The sequence below is a fragment of the Vombatus ursinus genome, unplaced genomic scaffold (genome assembly GCF_900497805.2).
Source record: "Vombatus ursinus unplaced genomic scaffold, bare-nosed wombat genome assembly UNPS02014778.1, whole genome shotgun sequence".
Classification (NCBI taxonomy): domain Eukaryota; kingdom Metazoa; phylum Chordata; class Mammalia; order Diprotodontia; family Vombatidae; genus Vombatus; species Vombatus ursinus.
In genome coordinates, this window is record NW_020954556.1 from 19,373,771 (window position 1) to 19,393,759 (window position 19,989).

The 19,989-nt window shown below is 39.9% G+C and overlaps 1 protein-coding gene across 1 annotated transcript; it reads left to right on the forward strand.

Annotated features, from left to right (window-relative positions):
* The first annotated feature begins 2,147 nt into the window (after positions 1-2,147).
* LOC114045243 (gastrokine-3-like) lies at positions 2,148-8,581 on the forward strand. The gene is made up of 5 exons (XM_027865096.1): positions 2,148-2,193; positions 2,392-2,520; positions 3,583-3,690; positions 6,340-6,481; positions 8,478-8,581. The coding sequence occupies exons 1-5, from the start codon at positions 2,164-2,166 to the stop codon at positions 8,579-8,581; spliced, it is 513 nt and encodes a 170-aa protein (XP_027720897.1). The 5' UTR covers positions 2,148-2,163.
* Positions 8,582-19,989: the final 11,408 nt, after the last annotated feature.

The window sequence follows — 19,989 nt, forward strand, 5'->3', positions numbered from 1 at the left end:
ACTATGTGCCAGGCACTGTGCCAAGTGCTGGGAATATAAATAAAAGCAAAAAGAAAGACCATCCCTGCCCCCAAGGAGCTTACACTCTAGTAGGAGAAGACAACACATAAAGAGGAGCTGAAAAGGTGAGAGGGAAGGTCCCCTTATGGAAGCAAGGTGGATGGAGAGGTGATCCAGGGAGTCATGGGCTGGTCTGAGTGTGAAGAAAGCATGGCTGGCATGGATGCTTCCTCAAATGGAAGTCTGGGGAAGAACTCACCAAAAGAAGAGGCCAGAGAGGTGGGGAAGTGAACTGAAGCTTGGTAAGGGTAAATGACTTACCCAGGGTCACACAGCTAGTATTTTTCAGAGGTAGGATTTGACCCCAGGTCTTCCTGACTCTCGGTCCACACACTATCCACTACATCCCCAAACCTCCATAGGCAGGGTGAGTACTATTATTCCCATTTTACTGAAAAAGAAACAGAGAGGTGAATTAACTTACAAATGGTCCCACAGCTAGTAAATATTACAGTACTTTTAAAGATTTTTTTTTTTGAGGGGAAAGGGTTGATTATTTGGTTTTATTACTTTGCCATTTTAAACTATGGAGACACTTTCTGTAAGGTCAAACTAAAGTGTAAATAGAAAAGATGTGGTACAATTTTAAGAGACTGGGGAGAGGGGGGAATGGGAGGGGGGAACAATCTGTGAGCTTCTTAAGAGCAGAAACTGTCTTTTGCTTTTCTTTGTATCTGCAAACCTTAGCACAGTGCCTGGCACACAGTAGGTGCTTAATAAATGCTTTAAAGGCTGAGTTCAGGTGCAAACTAGAGAAGGAACAAAGTACAGAAGTTGCCAAGAGAAAATGTTCAGGCCCTAACCTCAGTCTCCAATGGAGAATTTCATAGATGGCAGGGAAATACATAAATGCAATGCTGATATTTAGGGGTAGCTAAGCAGCACAGTGGATGGAGAGCCAGGTCTGGAGTCTGAAAGACTCATCTTCTTGAGTTCAAATCCGGCCTCAGAAACTCCCTAGCTGTGTGACTCTGGGCCAGTCACTTAACCCTGTTTGCCTCAGTTTCCTCATCTGTAAAATGAGCTGGGGAAGGAAATGGCAAATCACTCCAGCATCTTTGCTAAGAAAACCCTAAATGGCGCCACGAAGAGTCTGACATGACTGAACAACAATAGTAAATGCTTATTGACTGACTAATGTGTTAGGTTTCTTTAATCGAGAAGCAAAGTCTTTATGCATAGAATAACAACAAGATTGTTAAGACAATTTGAAATGACTGTAGGACTCTGATTATGAGCAAACATGAAGCTGGAGGACTGAAGATGCAGTAAGCCCCCCACCTTCTCACAGAGGGGTGAAGGAGAGGGCAGTATGAGACAGGTTTTTTGCACATAGTCAATGTGGGAATTTGTTTTGCTTAGCTATGTGTGTTTATGAAAGGGGTTTTGTATTTCTTTCTCATTGGTTTGGGGTGATGTGACAAAAGGCAAATTTTCATTGATGGAAAAAATCCAACTTAATTAAAAAAAAAATCAGTCTTTCCCACCATGTAGTGTAGTGGAAAGGGCCCTGTCATAGGACCTGGGTGTGAATCCTGGTTCTACTACCTGTGTGTTCTTGGGCAGATTACTGCATCTTTGTTAGCTCAGCTTTCTCTTCTGTAAAATGAGAGAATTGGACGGGATCTTCTCTAAGTCACCATCTAGCTCTAAACTCTTGGGAGAACTACCCCAGGGGACTAATAACTGTATACACTAAGGAATAAAGGACCTGTATCATATTCTTCTTTCTAGTGGTGTTCTAGGGACGCTCTTAAGCAGATTGCTCTGCCAAAGCATTACAAGGTTGGAAGAAAGGTTCTGAATGTGGAGTTGGAAGACAAGAGTTTGAACGCTGCCTTCTCTACTCAGCAGCCTCATGATTTGGGGCAGATTGCCTTTTCCTTCTGGGCCTCAGCTGTTTTGTCTATAAAATGAAGGGATTGGACTCAATGATCTCAAAGATCTCTCCTACCTTTAAATTTTATTAACTAAAAACAATTTGGAGAACAGAGGCTCCAGACTTTTTTTGGGAGAGAAAAGCTCCAAGCTCTGGTTCTTCTGTTTATTTGTTCTGACTTTTGTTTGTTTCAATTATAGATAATGATTGCTGTCTTTGTGGTAATGTTCTTGACTCCATCCCCGGGACAGGCGGTGAGTGGCTAGCAAAGGTTTTAGCAGTGGCATTTCTGAGAGCCAAGGGAATTTAAAACAGTGCAATCTCAGAAGGAGATTCTCACTCCCCCAGCAAAGTGCATGAAGGAAAGAATTTGGAATGAATGCCCCCTTGAAGATGTGGAGAAGGTCTGTATTCAGTCTGTTTAATGGCACTCAAGATTTTTTCTTCACTAGGGCCAGACTCAACTCCCGAATGAAATCCATGAGGACCAAAGCACCAATGTCAATATTCGTGACAGCATCATTCTCATCCATGACACTAATGTTTGGAGTGAATGGGATGGCATATTGGATTACAACCATGTAAGACACGAGCCTCGGTAGCACAAGGTTGGAACAAACCTTGTCTTGGCTACTGTTCAGTTTTATATTTCATAAGAGAGAAATAATGTGGCCAGGGTGGGGGAAGTAATGCAGCATGGTTCATAGAAGAGCTGGCCTCTAGGGGTCAGAATAGCACCTACTTTGCAGGGTTGTTGTGAGGATGAAATGAAATAATATTTGTAAAGCTTTTAGCACAGTGCCTGGCACATAGTAGTCATGATATAAATGCTTATTTCCTTCCTTTCTCCATTTCCCCTTGTGTGACTCCCTGGTACAGCGGGGAAATCACTGGTTGTGTAGTTAGCAGCTTGGTTCCAAATCCTGGCTCTGACATTCACTGCCCTATGGTCTTGAGTAAGCTACAGTACCTCCAGGCAATGCCTCAAGTCCATTTCAACTCCAAAGCCTATGATCCAACTGGTCCTAAATCACTTTGAGCTCCAACTTTCTCATTTCTAAAATGAGATAGAGTTGGACTAAGGTCTAACTCTAAGGTCCCTTCCATGGCTGAATCCTATGAGTTTTGAGTTTGTAAACACTGATGGGCAGCTCATCATTCCTTAGAGAGGGTTAATGAAAGTATCCTGATATAATGGAGACAGCTCTGGGCATGGAGTCAGAAGATTCCTGACTATTGTTATATGGTATCCTGACTACTGTTATATAACCACAGGCAAGTCATGTAAATCTAATTTCTCCATCTTTTAAATAGGGATTGTAGCACCTATCCCACAGGACTGTTGTAAGGATCAAATGAAATAACACTTGCAAAGCTCTTTGGAAACTTCTGAGGACTATTCAAATATCAGTTATCATTATTAGGGAGTCTTTACAAGTTGGCCCTTCTCCACTAAGCAGGCCAGAAAGAAAGGGCCTAGAAGTTTATCGTATTTTTTTTTCAAAGACTTAGCCTCCTCTGAGCTTTCCATATGCACTGGTCTTGAGGAATAATTCCTACTTTCATATTATATCCTGCTAGAATGAACTGAGTTCAGGGAAAAGTAACAACTTTTATTAAATATTTCTATTGGATTGTTCAAGGGTTATTTGGCCGCCAAACTGTATAGTAAGAGGGCTTGCGTGCTAACCAGGATGGATAAAGTTATCTTCCCCAGTCTGGAAACACTCCGAAAAGCCCTGGATAAACAGGTAACGCAGCAGCGCTGATCACCAAAGATTTCTTGATAACAGAACTACAACTGCTGCAGGACAATTTTCCAACCAGTTTGTTGATGTGTAGAAGACATCGCAGTCTTTTTTGTATTGCCAGCACCCTGTACAGTATCTTATACATCCTTGGTGGTGATGTCATAGAAAGAGTGAGAGACTTGGATTTGAATCCTACCTTGGGCACCTTTACTATCTGTGTGACTAGGAACTCTCTGAGCCTCAGTTTTCCTTATCTGTGAAAGGAAGATAATACTCTTTGCACTATTTATCTCTGCAGATTGCTATTGGGAAAGTACCTTGTAAACCTTGTTGTTGTTGAGTTGTTTCAGTCATGTCTGGCTCTCTGTGACCCCATTTGGGGTTTTCTTGGCAGAGATACTGGAGTGGTTTGCAATTTCCTTCTCCAACTCATTTTACAGATGAGGAAACTGAGGCAAACAGGGTTAAGTGATTTGCCCAGAGTCATAAAGCTAGTGTCGGAGGCCAGATTTGAATATAAGTCCTCCTGACTCCTGGGCAGGCACTCTATCCACTGCACCACCTAGCTGCCTCTTGTAAACCTCAGAGTGTCACCGAAATCAGAGTTAATGATAATTACTAGTATTTATTGTTACTGATGATGATAATAGCATCTTGCTGTCCAGCAAAGGATTTATAAGTACAGTAGCCCACTTGGGACAAAGCATATTGGCTACAGTGACGTTGTACACTATCAATTAATTGAGAAACATTCATTTTGATGGAGTCTGACCTGCATTGTTAGGTGACTTTTGATTGGTAAAGTGAAAAGAACATGAACAAAGCTACCAAATGCTCTGGAATATGTACGTACCATTTGCTTCTTCAGGCCTTTTTTAGGTAAACCTATGGAACCCGATCTAATTATCAACTCAACTCTCTCATTTATCAGATCACCACTCCTTCCCCAGGCCACCACTCCCCCAGAGGTACCATTGAAATTTAAGGGCAATCAATTGACACACCCTTTCTTTTTAAAATTTATCTTATTTTCAATTCACAGAATAGATAAAGCATTTCCATAACACAGTACAATAAAAAAGATTATTACACACGAAACTGCAAATCTACCATCTACAACTTGCTACTTCTTCCAAATATACAACATAGTCATGTAAATTTATTTTCTTTTTCCTTTTTTTCTTCCCTCCCCACCCTAGAGATGACCACAATTAGACACAAATAGGTGTATATATATATATATGTATATATACATATATGTACACACAAATATATGTAAAATTATTCAGTTCTTTCTCTGGATGCACATGGCATCTCTCTTCATATGTCCTTTATTTTTAATTTGTGTATTTAAAATAGTCAAAATGACTCAGTCTCTCAAAGTCATTCTTAAAACAATATTGCTTTTATGGCATACAATATTCCCTTGGCTCTATTCATTTTGCTCTTCATTATTTTGTGCAAATCTTTCCACATCTTTTCAAGATCAATGAGCTCATCATTTCTTATAGCACTGTAGTATTCCATCACAATTATACACCATAACTTGTTCAGCCATTCCCCAGTTGATGGGCATTTCTGAAATTTCCAGTTCATTGCCACCACAGAAAGAGCTGCTATAAATATCCCATTCACATTCAAAGTTATAATTACTATTTGTGAATTTCCCTCCATCTTATTTTTACTCACTATTTTCTTTCCAAGAAGCAATGCCTCTATTGATTTGATTGTTGTGCCCAGAGCTATGGGTGGAAAGGGGTGGGGAAATGTACATGCATTTGTATGGCAGGCAGATGGCATGATAGCCTGGGTGGATGGATGGATTGAATGTGAACTCAAAAAATGGTCTGATGTCTGTAGCCAGCTAGATAGAGTGGGCTAAATGGGTTGGTTTGTACTCAAATCAGCAGTCATGACATTTAGACCCCAGTGTAGGAGTGGATATAAAATGGACATAAACTGTTTATAAATGTCATCATTACAATTTTTTAAAAAGGGAACATACAATTATTTATTAAACATAGTAATTAATATGAAATACACTTCTATAATGTGGTCAGTGAAGGGTTATGCACAGAAATAGGAGCCCAAGAAAGACCTAAAAACACAGAGAGGCAACGGGAGTGACAGACATAGAGATAGATAGTCATGGATCAACAACCTTACTTTTGGAATGCTGCTGCTAACGTGGTTTAAAAATCACTTTACATTTTTGCGACTCTAGTTATAAATGAAAGTTCGGTGTCTTGATCTGTGGTCTACAGCCTGAATCAAATTCGTCCTGTGGGCTATTGTTTTCTCCCCACTGCTGGTCTATCCATTGACAGTTTCCATATGCAACTTTCCAAATCTAGCAGAGTTCAAATCCTGCCTCAGATACTTACTACCTGTATGACCTTGGGCAAGTCATGTAACCACCCTTGGCCTCATTTTCCCCATATGTAAAGATGAGGAACGTGGACTGGATGGCCTCAGAAGATCCTTCTAGCTTGAGATATTTGATTCTACAATCCTATTGCTGTGTGACCTTGGGCTAGCCCCCTCCCCTTTGCCAGGACTCGGTTTCTTCATCTGTGAAATGAAGATGTTGTACTAGGTAATCTACCAGTAAGGTCTCTTCTCTAAATATTAAATTCTATTTACTTTCAGTTACCTAGAAATTATGGCTCCTCCCAAGGTCTCACCTACATCATTTTACCTGCTCGGGTTAAGAATGTTGCTCAGTATGGAAAGACTATCAGTGATCTGTGTAGAGAGGTTCCTACATACTTTGCACAGCAACACATGGAAGGTAAATCAATTTCTTTTGTGCCATGAGGGGTGATTAGAGTTTGGGGAGGTTCAGGGAAGTATCTATTTGACACACTACCCATGTTGATTGAAATGTGTGATGGAAAGAGGTAAAGAAAGAACATTTTGATGTTGTTTAGTTGTTTTTTAGTAATGTCTGACTCTTGGTGATCCTATTTGGGGTTTTCTTAGCAAAGATACTGGAGTGGTTTGCTGTTTCCTTCTCCAGCCCATTTTATAGATGAGGAAACCAAGGCAAACAGGGCTAAGTGACTTGCCCAAGGTAACACAGCTAGTAAGTGTCTGAGGTTGGATTTAAACTCAGGAAGATTAGGCTTCCTGATTCCAGGCCCAAATGTCAGCCACATTACAGCCCCTGGCTCCCAGGATTCTTGACTCTGGGACTTGTCCAACCAGGCAAACATCATGCCTTTCAGAACAAAGGACAGAGCTGAGAGACCCGTCTCTATTTACTGCTCACCCCTATTGTAGTCTACTATAGGGACTAGTGTCCAGAAGGCACTAGGTTTATTATTCATGGCCCCAAAGGACAGGAGTAGCAGCCATGAGAAGTTGCAAAGAAGTTAATTTAGATTTGATATGTGAAAAAAGTTGCTCAGTTAGAAAGAGTATTGGACCAGGAGTCAGGAACACTTGAATTCATATCCAGCTTCAGACACTTACTAGCTGTGCAACTCCGAGCAAGTCACTTAACTGTTGTCTGTCTCAGTCTCATCTGTAAAATGGGAATAATAATAGTATTTACCTCCTAAGGTTGTTGCCAAGATCAAATGAGATAATATCTGTAGAGTACTTTGCATACCTTAAAACACAAAAAAAAGTTAGGTATTGTTATTACTCCTAAAAGGAGAAGTCATTGTGAGAATATCTCAATCCAGTAGAACGAGCTGTAGGTTTGGGATCAGACATCCTATTATATTAGAATCCTGGCTCTGCTACTTTCCATCTTACAACTTATAAAAAGTCATTTTCCCTCTTCTGGCCCACAGTTTCATTATCTGTAAAATGAGAGGTTGAAACTAGATAAGGCTTAGACTGAATGACCACTAAGGTCCCTTTTGGAACCAAGTTTGTGATCCAATGAAAAGATAATTTCTTTTTTTTTTTAGGCAATTGGGGTTAAGTGACTTGCCCAGGGTCACACAGCTAGTGAGCATCAAGTGTTTGGTGTGAGGCCGGATTTGAACTCAGGTCCTCCTGACTTCAGGGCCGGTGCTCTATCCATTGTGCCACCTAGCTGCCCCAAAAAGATAATTTCTAAAGTCTCTCTGAGCTCTAAATCCTATGATCATTAGGCACATAAATGGGATAGACTCAGGAGGATGATGAAAAGCAACAGAAAGTGGGAGGGAAGGGATGCTGAAACATTTTACCTCCTTCAAATTGTGCTAATAGCTCCCACTGTTCAGGAGTTTCCAATTCTAATTCCATCATTCTTTACAAATAGCCATGAATCCAGCACTATGTCCAACCAGGTAACACATTGGTTTGAACTTACATTTTTATCTGTGTAAGGTAGTGGTTCTTGAAGTGTGGTCCGGTGAACGTTGGGTATCCTAGAGACCCTTTCAGAAGGTCCACAAGGTCAAAACAATTTTCACAATAATACAAAGACCTTTTGATGTCTAATGTAGTAAATATCAAAAGATATAACCAAGCTCTTGGAGGGGGGTCTTCAGTATTTTTTAAGATTGTAAAGGGATTCTGAGACCGAAATATTTAAGGACCATTGTTGTGGGATATTTGTGTTACAAAAACACACTATCAGTAACTCACTTGTAATTTATAGCCCCAAAACAATTGCCTTGAGCACTTGGAGATGAAATGATTTTCCTAGAATCACTCTGCCAGTATGTGATGGAGGAATAATGCCTTTCATGTAACATATATAACATTTAACCTGGAATCATTTGATTTGAAGGTAGTTGGTAGTGAGGTGGTTTCTTCTCTTAACCTGAGTTTCTTTCTCCTTAAAGGCACTGCCCTGGCACTGAATCCCCAATCCTGCTTTAAAGCAAGAATTTTTGCAAACACGTACAGTTTTGGCATCTCCTTCTGTGGGGAGATTCCAGGTCTCTGATGAGAATAATATTCAGTTACTGGACGGTTGGAGCTCCTGTTTTTTGCTAAGGAATTGTGGTTCTTTGCTTCTCAAGGGAGAAGCTATTTTGTCTCCACCTTGGAAACCAAACTTTAGGTTTCAATAAAGTAATTTTAAGAAAGTGATGCAACCCATCTTTTCCTTCAGAGTTAAAATGAAGTTGATCTTTGCTATGTTGGTATATCACACTAGTTATTGATACAACAACCAATTATAATTCTTTGTTTAACTTTGCACCATTTTAACAGATGAACTACATTCCCTGGTTCTAAAGATGCAGATGTAATTTGTTGTGCCCTATTCATGATAATTGAAAGATCATGGAAAATGGGGGAAATAGCACAAGACTGAAGAATGGAAAATATTATCCCAATGTTTAAAAAAAAGGGGGAAGAAAACAGAGTGAGAAAGCTATGGGCAAGTGAACTTGACTTTGATTTGTTGGGAAAATTCTGTAATGGCAAACATCTAGAAAGGAAAGCATTGATTACAGAGTGCCAGAAGGACTTCATCAAGAATAGGCCATCTCAAACTAACCTTATTTCTTTTTTGTTTTTTACAATTATTTAACTAGTAGTTGAGAGGAATGTTGTGGATATAATTTACCTAAGATTTTAACAAAACTTTTGATAAAATATCTCCTAATAATTTTAAGGAGAATATGGGAATATAGATTATAGATAATATAATATAATATAATAAATATAATATATTATAATATAATATGATATAATAGATAATATATAGATAATAGGATCAGAGAGATTCAGAACTGGCCGGAGGACAACTGAGGACTCTTTCAATTCTCACATTCTGTGATTCTAAATAAACTTTATGCTTTGAGCCTTGAGAACATGTGTGCTTGCAAGGTTTTTGTTGTTGTTCAGTCATTTTTAGTTGTGTCCAACTCTTCGTGACCCCTTTTTGAGGTTTTCTTGGCAAAGATACCGGAATGGTTTGCCATTTCCTTCTCCAGCTAACTTTACAGTTGGGGAAACTGAGGCAAACAGGGTGAAGTAACTTGCCCAGGGTCACATAGCTAGTAAGTGTCTGAGGCCAGATTTGAACTCAGGTCTTCCTGACTCCAGCCACAGTATTGCCTCACTGTCCACTTACAAGGTTAGTTGGTCACTAAACCCTGTCATTATAAGGTATGACAATTCCCAAGTTATCTAGATGAGAACAAGCTAGAGAATTGAAAATTCTGTCTAATTGTACGCGGGCCTTTCATCTCAGAAGGCAGCCTCTGATACAAAGGTTATGGTCATCTTTGGCCAAGTACATGTAAGGATACACTGCCTTTCTTTTTACTGTTTATACTGAAGAGAAAAAAAGGCCTCAAACATTTGTAAATAAAGCCTATATTTTATTCCTGAAGAACATACTATTCTTTTCCAGTCACAATCAGAAGGTAAGTGAGAGCATGTGATGTCACTATTTGGCTGCAGAGTGGAATCATGGAATCCAAGGAAATCTCCTCTGAATGACTGCTCTGCTAGGATGATGTCTAAAAAGTAAGGTCTGCACAGATACCAATATGAAGGATGCCCAGGATCCCAGCCTTGGCACAGCCCTTAGCACCAGCTAAGAGAAGGAAGAGAAAGAAGAAAATGATTACTACAATTTAATCCCCAAAACAAAAGCCTTTTGTCATCACTCACATTTTTAGAACCTTTTCACAGTTTATAAAGTCCATTTCCTCAAGACATTTACCCATTTAATAAATGGGAATAATGAGGGTAGACCCACAGACACACTAATAAGTAGCAGAATATAAGTATTGTGACTCTTAATTTACTGCCAATTCCACTGCTCTACTGCCACCTCAGTGTTTTGACTAAGAACTGAACATTTTCCCCAAATGAATAATTAACAAATTCACCAATCAAGATTCTATTGTGATAAATAATCATTTGTTGGTTTAAATAAGACGTGATGGGCTGACTGTGGCAATTCTGGAAAAAGTTGACTACTCCTTTCCACTTCCCCCATTCTCCAACCAAACTGGCTTATGAATTGTTTTCCCTACAACTATCATATTTTCACAACTTGTACCTCCTCTTAGACTGATCCCTGTGTCTGAAATGTACCACCTTCTCTCTGCCCGTTCCACTCTTCATGAAGGAGTGTTTTGAATTCGTTTGAAGGATAACTCAAAACACACCTCCTTCATGAAGCCTTCCCTGATGCCCATAGTTGGTAATGACCTCAGATCTTATATAGCACTTAATTAGCATCTTTCTAATGTACTTATCACATGTTAGTTTATTTAGTAGTTATTTAGGTATGTGTCATATCTTCCTCCTAAGCTATAAGCTCCCTAAAGATAGAGGCTACGTCTTATCTAAACTTGTTTTTATCGCCCATTACCCATCCACTATGACCTAAGGTTGAGTGAGATTCCTTGTGTCCCATCCCCATTCCTCCATTCTTCTTACTTTCCTAGCTCTCCTCTCCTTCAGGTCTTTGAGAAGGCTATAGATTACTTCCTTCTTTATCTCTACCAAAAAGAGCCAGTCTGGCTATCCTGGTGGCTAAAGGGGAATTAGGGAGCTGAAGGACTGAGGCTATGGATGGATGATTCAGCTTTATTCCCACCCTGATACCCCAGAGACTCTATCCAGAGGCCAATTCACAGAGTAGGGGAAGGATAGAAGGACACAGAGAGTGTAAACTCAGAGATTCTAGGTTTCTGGGGAGAATATTGAGGTCAAGGAATTCTTGGGATTTTCCCTCAGCAGCCCTAGCTTTGTAATATCTTCATGTTGAAGTATAAAATGACTGAGCACAGATCCATCTTCAGTCTAGAGGTGGGAGGGGAGGAGCCTGATGTAGATAGCAATTTGGATGGGCAGTCAGTCAATAAATATTTATTAAGCACCAACTATGTGCCAGGTAGCATGCCAAGTGCTGGGGTAGAATCTCAATAAATGCTCCTCTTTTCTTTTTCTGTACATCATAACCCGCTTCCTAGTGCCTGCTACCCTAAGTGAGGTTATACAGCTTAGGAAGGAGCAGTTGGACTAGGGGAGGAAGAGAACTTTCTCTAGGTTTCCAGAAGTCCTAGGGGTCAGGGTCAATTATGTTGCCTTCTCTGGATTCAGGGTGCAAAAGGAGGAATATACTTTTTGAATGCAGGATTTTGTTTTGCTCAAGAGAAACAAATGAGGGGTTTTGTTTTGGCTGAATATACATATATGTTACAAGAAATTTGTTTTTATTTTCTTTTTCCAAGTTTGTGAGTGGTAGAAGGGAGGATAAATGGATTTCAGTTAGGAAATAAAATTTAATTTAAAAAACAGTAAGTTCTAAAATTTTATGAAAAACTGTCATTGGTCTATAGTGTGTGGACTCCATTCTTTTCCATTTTTGGAAAACTGGGGCATTTTTCTTTCTCCATACCTGCAGCACCTCTACTGTCTTCTATGTTCTTTCAAAGATCATTAACAGACACTCAACAATTGCCTTCACAAATTCTTCGAGTATTTGGGATATGGTTCATCTGAGTTTGATGACATGAATTCATTAAGAACAGTCATGTATTCTCTGGCCATTTCATCTCTGTGAACTCTGTATACCTCTTGGGCTGACTTTTATAGAATTTTCAATCATAATTTATCATATGAAATCTGCTCTCTCAAAATGTAGGGTACCTATTAGGCTATGCTCTACTGTCCTTTATGGGCAGGTAGGTGGTGCAGTGGATAGAGTATAGGACCTGGAGTCAGGAAGACCTGAGATCAAATTCAGCCTCAGACACTAGCTGTGTGACCCTGGGCAAGAGGCAAGTCACTTAACCCTGTTTGCCTCAGTTTCCTCACTTGTAAAATGACCAAGAGAAGGAAATTGCAAACTACTCCAGCATCTTTGCCAAGAAAACTTCCAAAAGAGGTCAACATATAACAACAAAAACAATAACTTTCCTCTGTTTGAATCATAAATTCAAAGATGAAGTGTTCACTTTTCTCAAATATTTCCATCATGTCTACTTCAGGTCTGAATTGGGTTCAGAATGATAGCTCCCCTTGTTGCTTCCTCTGCTTTTTAAAGGATGGAATTTTATTAAAGAAAGTCAAGAAATTATTAATTGTTCTGCTTTTGGCAGAATGAGAGCTGCAGGCAATAGCTGGGTAATTGAAGTCTCAATCACTATTATATCATAAGCATCCATATGGGGCTTATAACTTGTTTTCTAAACTTCTCATCTATTTCCTCCTTCTGTCCAGGTGGTTTGTAGCATACTCCTAGAACAATATTCTGTTTCTGGGTCTGTAATTAAATACCCTCCATAATGATTCCCCATTCTTGTTCCTGGATTTCCTGATGTGAGTAAATCCTGATATATAATGCTACTCTTTCCTTCCCTATTCTTGCCCTGACCTCTCTACTTATCCTTTTCTTTTTTTTAAAAAATTTTTAAGATTTTTTTTTTAGGCAATTGAGGTTAAGTGACTTGCCCAGGGTCACACAGCTAGTAAGTGTCAAGTGTTTGGTCTGAGGCCAGATTTGAACTCAGGTCTTCCTGACCTCAGGGCTGGTGCTCTATCTACTGTGCCACCTATTTGCCCCTATCCTTTTCCTTTTGAATAACGCATTCTCTTCATGAATCATGTTCCAATCATGGGCCCTATCCCACTAAGTCTTAGTGATACCTATGTATTTTTGCATAGCATAATACAATGAACAGAGCCTTGAATTTGGAATCAAAGGATCTTGGTTACAATCCTGTATTTACTATCTACTCCCTGTGGGATTTTGGGCAAGACTTTGGATTTGGAGAGACCTTCATAACTCTTTCTGAGAGGTGAACTTTCCCCTTTCTCTTGACTAGTTCTTTATTAATTTTTCTTTCTTCTCTCTCTGTCTTCTTCCCACTACAGGAGGAAATTTTTTTGATATATTTACCAATTTATTGCCTTTGCTTTCTTACTATTCTAATCCTTCCAATTGTGCTTTGTCATTTTTAACAAAAATACCCACAAATGCTACAGTGACTTGTTATATATACACATGTGGAAGAAGCACTTTGCTTGTAGAAAAACAACCCTCAAAGTCTTTCTATGAACCTCTAGACCACTGTTCTGTTTTCCCCCAGACAATACTTGGTCCTGTCCTTTAAAGAAATGTTTGCTCTTTCTTCCCATTCCCATCTAAGCCAAGATGCTCATATGTGGAAGAAAACAGGAGATTCCAAGAACACTCCAAAGGTTTCCCATAATATACTCACGTTTGGTTTTAACCACTTCGGCCTTATACAGGGGTACATGTTTGCAAAGATTCTCTATGGGTGAACCAAACAGGAACCAATCAATATTGGTGAGCAGGGACTGTATAGGATTGTACTTCACCCAAGTATATTTGGGAGAAAACATGTTTTGCATCTCCTAGATAAAAATTGAAGAAGACAAAAATGAAATAAGTTGACACTTTCTTGTGTACCTATATTCATAACAAAAATTCTATAATAATAATTATTGATATAAATAACTAATCATCTATATCACTAATATATAAAAATGTTATTATAACTCTAAATCCCATAATGCTTTTTGGTCAAGAAAATACTTTTCACACTAAACCTGTGAGATAGGATGGGCAGGGATTATCATCCCAATTTTATAGCTGAGGAAATAGAGAATCACAGAAGTTATAACCTCTCAGCATTTATCATAGTTCCTGGCACACAGCAGGAACTTAGTCGACTGACTATGGTCAGATACTTAAAGCTCAGAGTTTGTTCTATTTCATTGCTCTGTTTCTTAAACTATTTTCTATTTGCATAAGGGACCTCAAGACATCACACGGTCTAGTCTTAAGGCAAGTAAAGCTTATTATTCTTATTTTACAGAAGAGATCCCAGGTAAGTGGTGAGAGTTGGGTAAGGAGACTCTGATTCCTCACCTCCCACCATGTTGCTTTTCCCATTACACCATGTTCTTTTTTAATAACAATTGTTTCTACCATGCTATGGGTAGTCATTCAGCCTAGAGCTGAAGAGAAAGCCATTAAGAGAGAGGGCTTCACCATCATTCCAGGACATCTTTAGTCCCCAGCTGGATTAAAGACAGGGGAGTGAGTTGCCAGCATTCAAAGCTTCACTCTAAGTTTTACTCCTAGCCTAACTAAGAAAAGCCAATTGGTATCAACCTAGTGTGGAGGAATTTTAGTGATTAAGCCATAGGGAGGTAACCTGTTTCACTGGAAAACACACTATCCCGGAATTGATGAATCAATCAGCAAGTATTTGTTTTTTTTTTTCTTTTTAGGCAATTGGGGTTAAGTGACTTGCCCAGGGTCACACAGCTAGTAAGCGTCAAGTGTTTGGTCTGAGGCTGGATTTGAACTCAGGTCCTCCTGACTTCAGGGCCAGTGCTCTATCCACTGGGCCACCTAGCTGCCCCAGCAAGTATTTGTTTAGCACCTACAATGAACCAGGCGATGTGCTAGACATCTGGAGGCCTGGGTTCAAGTCTCGGAAGCTGTGCTGCTAACTAGATGTGTGAACTTGTTCGGTCCCTGTCCCTCTCTGGGTCTCAATTTGCTCATCTTTAAAATGAGAATGCTAGACTAAGTTATTTCTAGTCTGAAGTCCCTTCTTGCACTAACAACCCTTGAACCTTCTACAAGGAGAGAGAACTTTGAAGGAAGAGGAAGTATGGCTAAGTGGTACAGTAGAGAGAGTGGTGGGCCTGGAGTCAGGGAGACCTGAGTTCAAATATGATATGACTCAGGTCATTTTCTAATTTGTATGTGCATATATGGGGCAGCTAAGTGGTGCAGTGCTAGGCCTGGAGTTAGGAAGACTCATCTTTGTGAGTTCAAATCCAGTCTCAGCCATTTGCTACCTGTGTGACTCCAGAATCTGTGATTCTGGGCCAGTCACTTAAACCTCTTTTTGCCTCAGTTTCCTCAACTATAAAATGAGGATAATAATCTGCCTCCCAGCATTGTTGTGAGGATCAATTGAGATAACAGTTGCAAAGCACTTAGCACAAACGCTGGCACGTTGTAAGTACTATATAAATGTTGTTCTTTGTTCAGTTGTATCCGACTCTTTGTGCCCCCATGGACTGGTCCATGGGGCTTGGCAAAGATCCTGGAGTGGTTTGCCATTTTCTTCTCCAGTGTGCCCCCATTTTACAGATGAAGAACTAAGGCAAATAGGGGTTAGGTGACTTGCTCAGGGTCACACAGTTAGTAAGTGTCTGAGGCCAGATTTGAACTTAGGTCTTTCTGATTTCAAGTTCAGTGCTCTATCCACTGTGCCACCTAGCTATTATTAAATATGGGATATATCAAGAAGGGAATTTGTATAGTTCCAGTGAAACAGAGCAGAATGAATACAAGGATTGCACTTGCTATGCTCCACTTTTAAAAATATCATATAAAAATAATTGAGTCTTCTCCCTTTTGATTCTAAAGGACATTCTAAAAATATCTCTTTAATACATTAATCATGTAATATTGTGAATTATATTTATTATGTTTACTGCATTTGTGTCTTATCCTCACTGGTCTATAAACTGCATAAGGGAAAATACCAAGTTTTAGCTAAATTCTCCCTCTTTCCCAGAACAGTGCTCCAAACATAGGAGGTATTTAGTAAATGTGTGCTTTTATTGCTGTTTCTTCTGGCTACAAATTCTTTATAATTACTATGAACATTTCTGTGCAGAAAGTATTCCTGCTGTTCCCTTTTACTGGATACTGACTATAGAACCAGTGATATGTAAGACTCCTACAGGCAGCATGGCACGTCAAAAAGAACCTTGGACTTGGCATAAAGAGAGACATGAGTTCTACTCCTGTCTGCCACACTTGCTAGCTATGTGTCTATGGACATATGACTAAAGGTTCCTCTGAGCCTCTGAGCCATTTGTGAGATGGGAATAACACTTATAGTACTTATTGAATGGGGTTGTCATCAGGATCAAGGGAGGTAATTTACTCAAAAGACTTCAAGTGCTATATAGATGACAGCTTTTATAATTGGATGAAAAGAATAATAATTACCTGTGTCTCATAAATATATCGTTTGAGTTCATCCAGAGCAGGGATATTTGCATGGTCCATCTTCATGATATAGCAGGCTCTTCGAGAGAGTAGTCTGGAAGCAACATAACCCTAGGGGTAGATAAGAACTGAATTATTGCCTGTTACTAGTGTTCTTTGAGACTCAGAGAAAGCTGACTTGTGAACACAAATGTAACTAGGGATGGGGAGAATGAGGCCTTGTCCCTAGATGCCAAAATTTAAAGAGCACTGCCTACACTTGCTGACCTTCAGCCATGGAGAAATATCTGAGTTTAGCACCCGGTTAGCAAGAATAGCTCATTTAAAAGGGAAATTTCCGTGTGTCTGCCTCCTTTCATGGTGGCTTTCCGAACAGCCACCTTGTGGATTTCTCAGGGTTTCCATTACCACTGTCCCCCCAACCATATTGAGGCTGTGTTTTGTGTTTCTTGCCCAAGTACATTTGAAGCCCTTGCTCTGGGTGCATGACTTACATGTTTGTAGTCAAATACAGTGGTGGAAGAGCATTTTCCCTCGTGGACGTTGATGATGGCAACATTTTTCTCATTTTCAATTTGCACCGTTTCCTGGACTGAGACACCATTATTGGTAGGACTCATGTAGTTAATGATCTGGATTTCAAATACAAAAAAATTATACATACTGTCTTTGTACTATAAATTTTTGAAGGGAGTAGAGAAGGGAATGTAAAACAGGAACAATTAACCAAAACATCAACCTGCTATGAGCATGGAATGGACCCCTGAGGACTATTTCATAGTCAGACCAGGCCAATTTAAAAGTAGGAAGAGAAGGAAACATAGCAATTGCAACCACTTTCTGGTCATTTTCTAATTTGTATGCACATATCCATGGGGCAGCAGGTGGTACAGTGGATACAGTGCTGGGCCTGGAGTCAGGAAGACTTCCTTAGTTCAAGTCCAGTCTCAGACATTTACTAGCTGTGAGACCCTAGACAAGTCACTTAATCCTGTTTGCCTCAGTTTCCTCACCTGTAAAATGAGTTGGAGAAGGAAATGGTAAACCACTCTAGTACCTTTGCAAAGAAAACCCCAAAGGGGTCACGAAGATTTGGTCATGACTGAAATGACTGGACGACAACAACAAGAGACTAGATGACCTTGAAAGTCCCTTCAAGTTTTGAATAGGATCAAAGGGGTCAATTGATTTAGACTAGAGTCACTCTAGATCATACAAGCCCTTCATTTTACAGATGAGGAATCTGAGGCCCAGGGAAGTTACATAGGTCCCATAGGTATTAAGCATAAGAGGTGGAGCGTGACCAGGTTCTCTGAATCCAAAGTTGGTGTATATTTCATTATTCCAAATAGATGATACTTCTAGCTCTAAAGCCCTGAGATACTATTAATAGACTTTTAGCGGGCCAATAAGTGGGACCATTCCGACACCTCTTTCTGGTTTGTCAATACTCCAAGTACACCAAGGATCCAGATTCATGTCCTAGTTTGGTACTTGCCTCCATCATAGAAACTTCCTCCATCAATGCTGAGGGTGATGGAGTTGCCTCAGGCATACTGAGATTAGGTGAATTGCTCATATTCATACTGTTACTAAGCATTTCAGGCAGCATTAAAGCCAGATCTTGTCCCTGGAAATCCAATATTATGTCTACTCATTGCTATCTGCTGGCACGGCCTCTGTTATTTTTCACCCTTGTATCTAGCAAGTGCCAAGCACGGTATCTTATACCTAGTTGGTACCTGATAATGAGTCAAAATGAGTATGGAATTGTTTCACAAAGGACAAGCTCTGCTCAGAAAGGCGCTGAAGCATAATCTGACCTGGATTTCTCTTTCTTATGAGTTTAGTGGGTCTCACTTTTTAGGGGAAAGTAAAACTTTTACTAATAATTGGCTACTAATTTTTTTTTTGCTACTAAATTTTGAAATGAGAAAGTTTTCCATCAGCTAATGACCGGGGATCATGATAAAATTTAAATACTTATCTCTAGCAAAGGCTAGGACTAGAGAAGTTTGGGAATATTGCTTTCAATGGTAGAAGAGGTTTGGAGTAGAAGTATAGGAATACTAGTAGCAATAGCTCCTGTTTATAGGCTGTTTTCCTCCACTGAAGTCCTTTTCTGATTCTCCCTGTGGAGCTGACCATCAGAGTATGTCCCATCAGAGCATGGGACAGGTCCAAACTCCAAGCTGGAAAGCCTTCAGGTATCAGCTTGGTGATGAACAGTACATCTGCATTAGGAGATATGAAAACCCCCTCCTGGCTTACCGTAAGACTTAATAAAATTCAAATCTCACCTTCTGTCAGAGGTGTTTCCTGATCTTTCTTTCCCTCCATGCCTTCCACCCGAGATTATTGTTGTTGAATTGTTTCAGTGATGTCCAACTCTTCATGTCCCTATTTGGAGTTTTCTTGGCAAAGATACTGGAGTGGTTTGCCATTACTTTCTCCAGCTCATTTTACAGATGAGCAAATTCAGGCAAACAGGGTTAAGTGACTTGCCCAGGGTCACACAACAGGCCGAATTTGAACTCGGGAAGATGAATCTTCCTGATTCCAAGCCCAGCATTCTATCCACTGTGCCACCTAGCTGCCCTTCCACCTGAGATTACTTTCCATCTACTCTGTATTTGTCTTGTGTGTTCATAGTTACTTACACATTGTCTCCCTCATTAGACTATAAGCCCCTTGTGGGCAGGGACCACATCTTTGCTTTTCATTATAGCCCTAGTGCTTAGTACAGTGCCTGACACATAATAAGGACTTAATAAATGCTTATTGACAGACTAGTCCAACTAAATTTAAAGAGGTTAATATCTAGGTTGGCTTCTCCATCTCCATCCATTGGAATCCCTAGCACCTTTGGGTGTCACCGCAAGACCACCTCCTCTAAGAAGTGTTTCCTAATTCCCCACTTGTTAGTCCCATTCTCCTAATGAATTTCTATTTATTTTGTGTCTACTCATAGATGTACATGTTGTTTCTCTCCAGCAGAATAGAACCTCTTTGCATGCAAGGACTGTTTAATTTTTGTCTTTGTGTCTTCAGCACCCGGTCCATAACTAGCTATCAAACATGCTTTTTGACTGAACTGAAGTGAAGTGTATTAGCATTAAGAATGGCCAGTTTACCCACCTCATATCCGAGTGCTCTAGTGCAGAAGATTGTTAGCACTGCTAGAAGGAACACCTGAAAACAAATGAGCCACATTTATTTTTGGCAGAAGTCACAGATACTTTCACAAAATCCATCAGTTCCGGGCCAGGGTGGAGTCCTCAGACACTAAGGCCCAAAAATAGCATTGTGCTCACACAGATGTTCCAGGGACCTCTCCTCCTTTTTCTGAAGGAGATACAGGAGGCATTATGTGC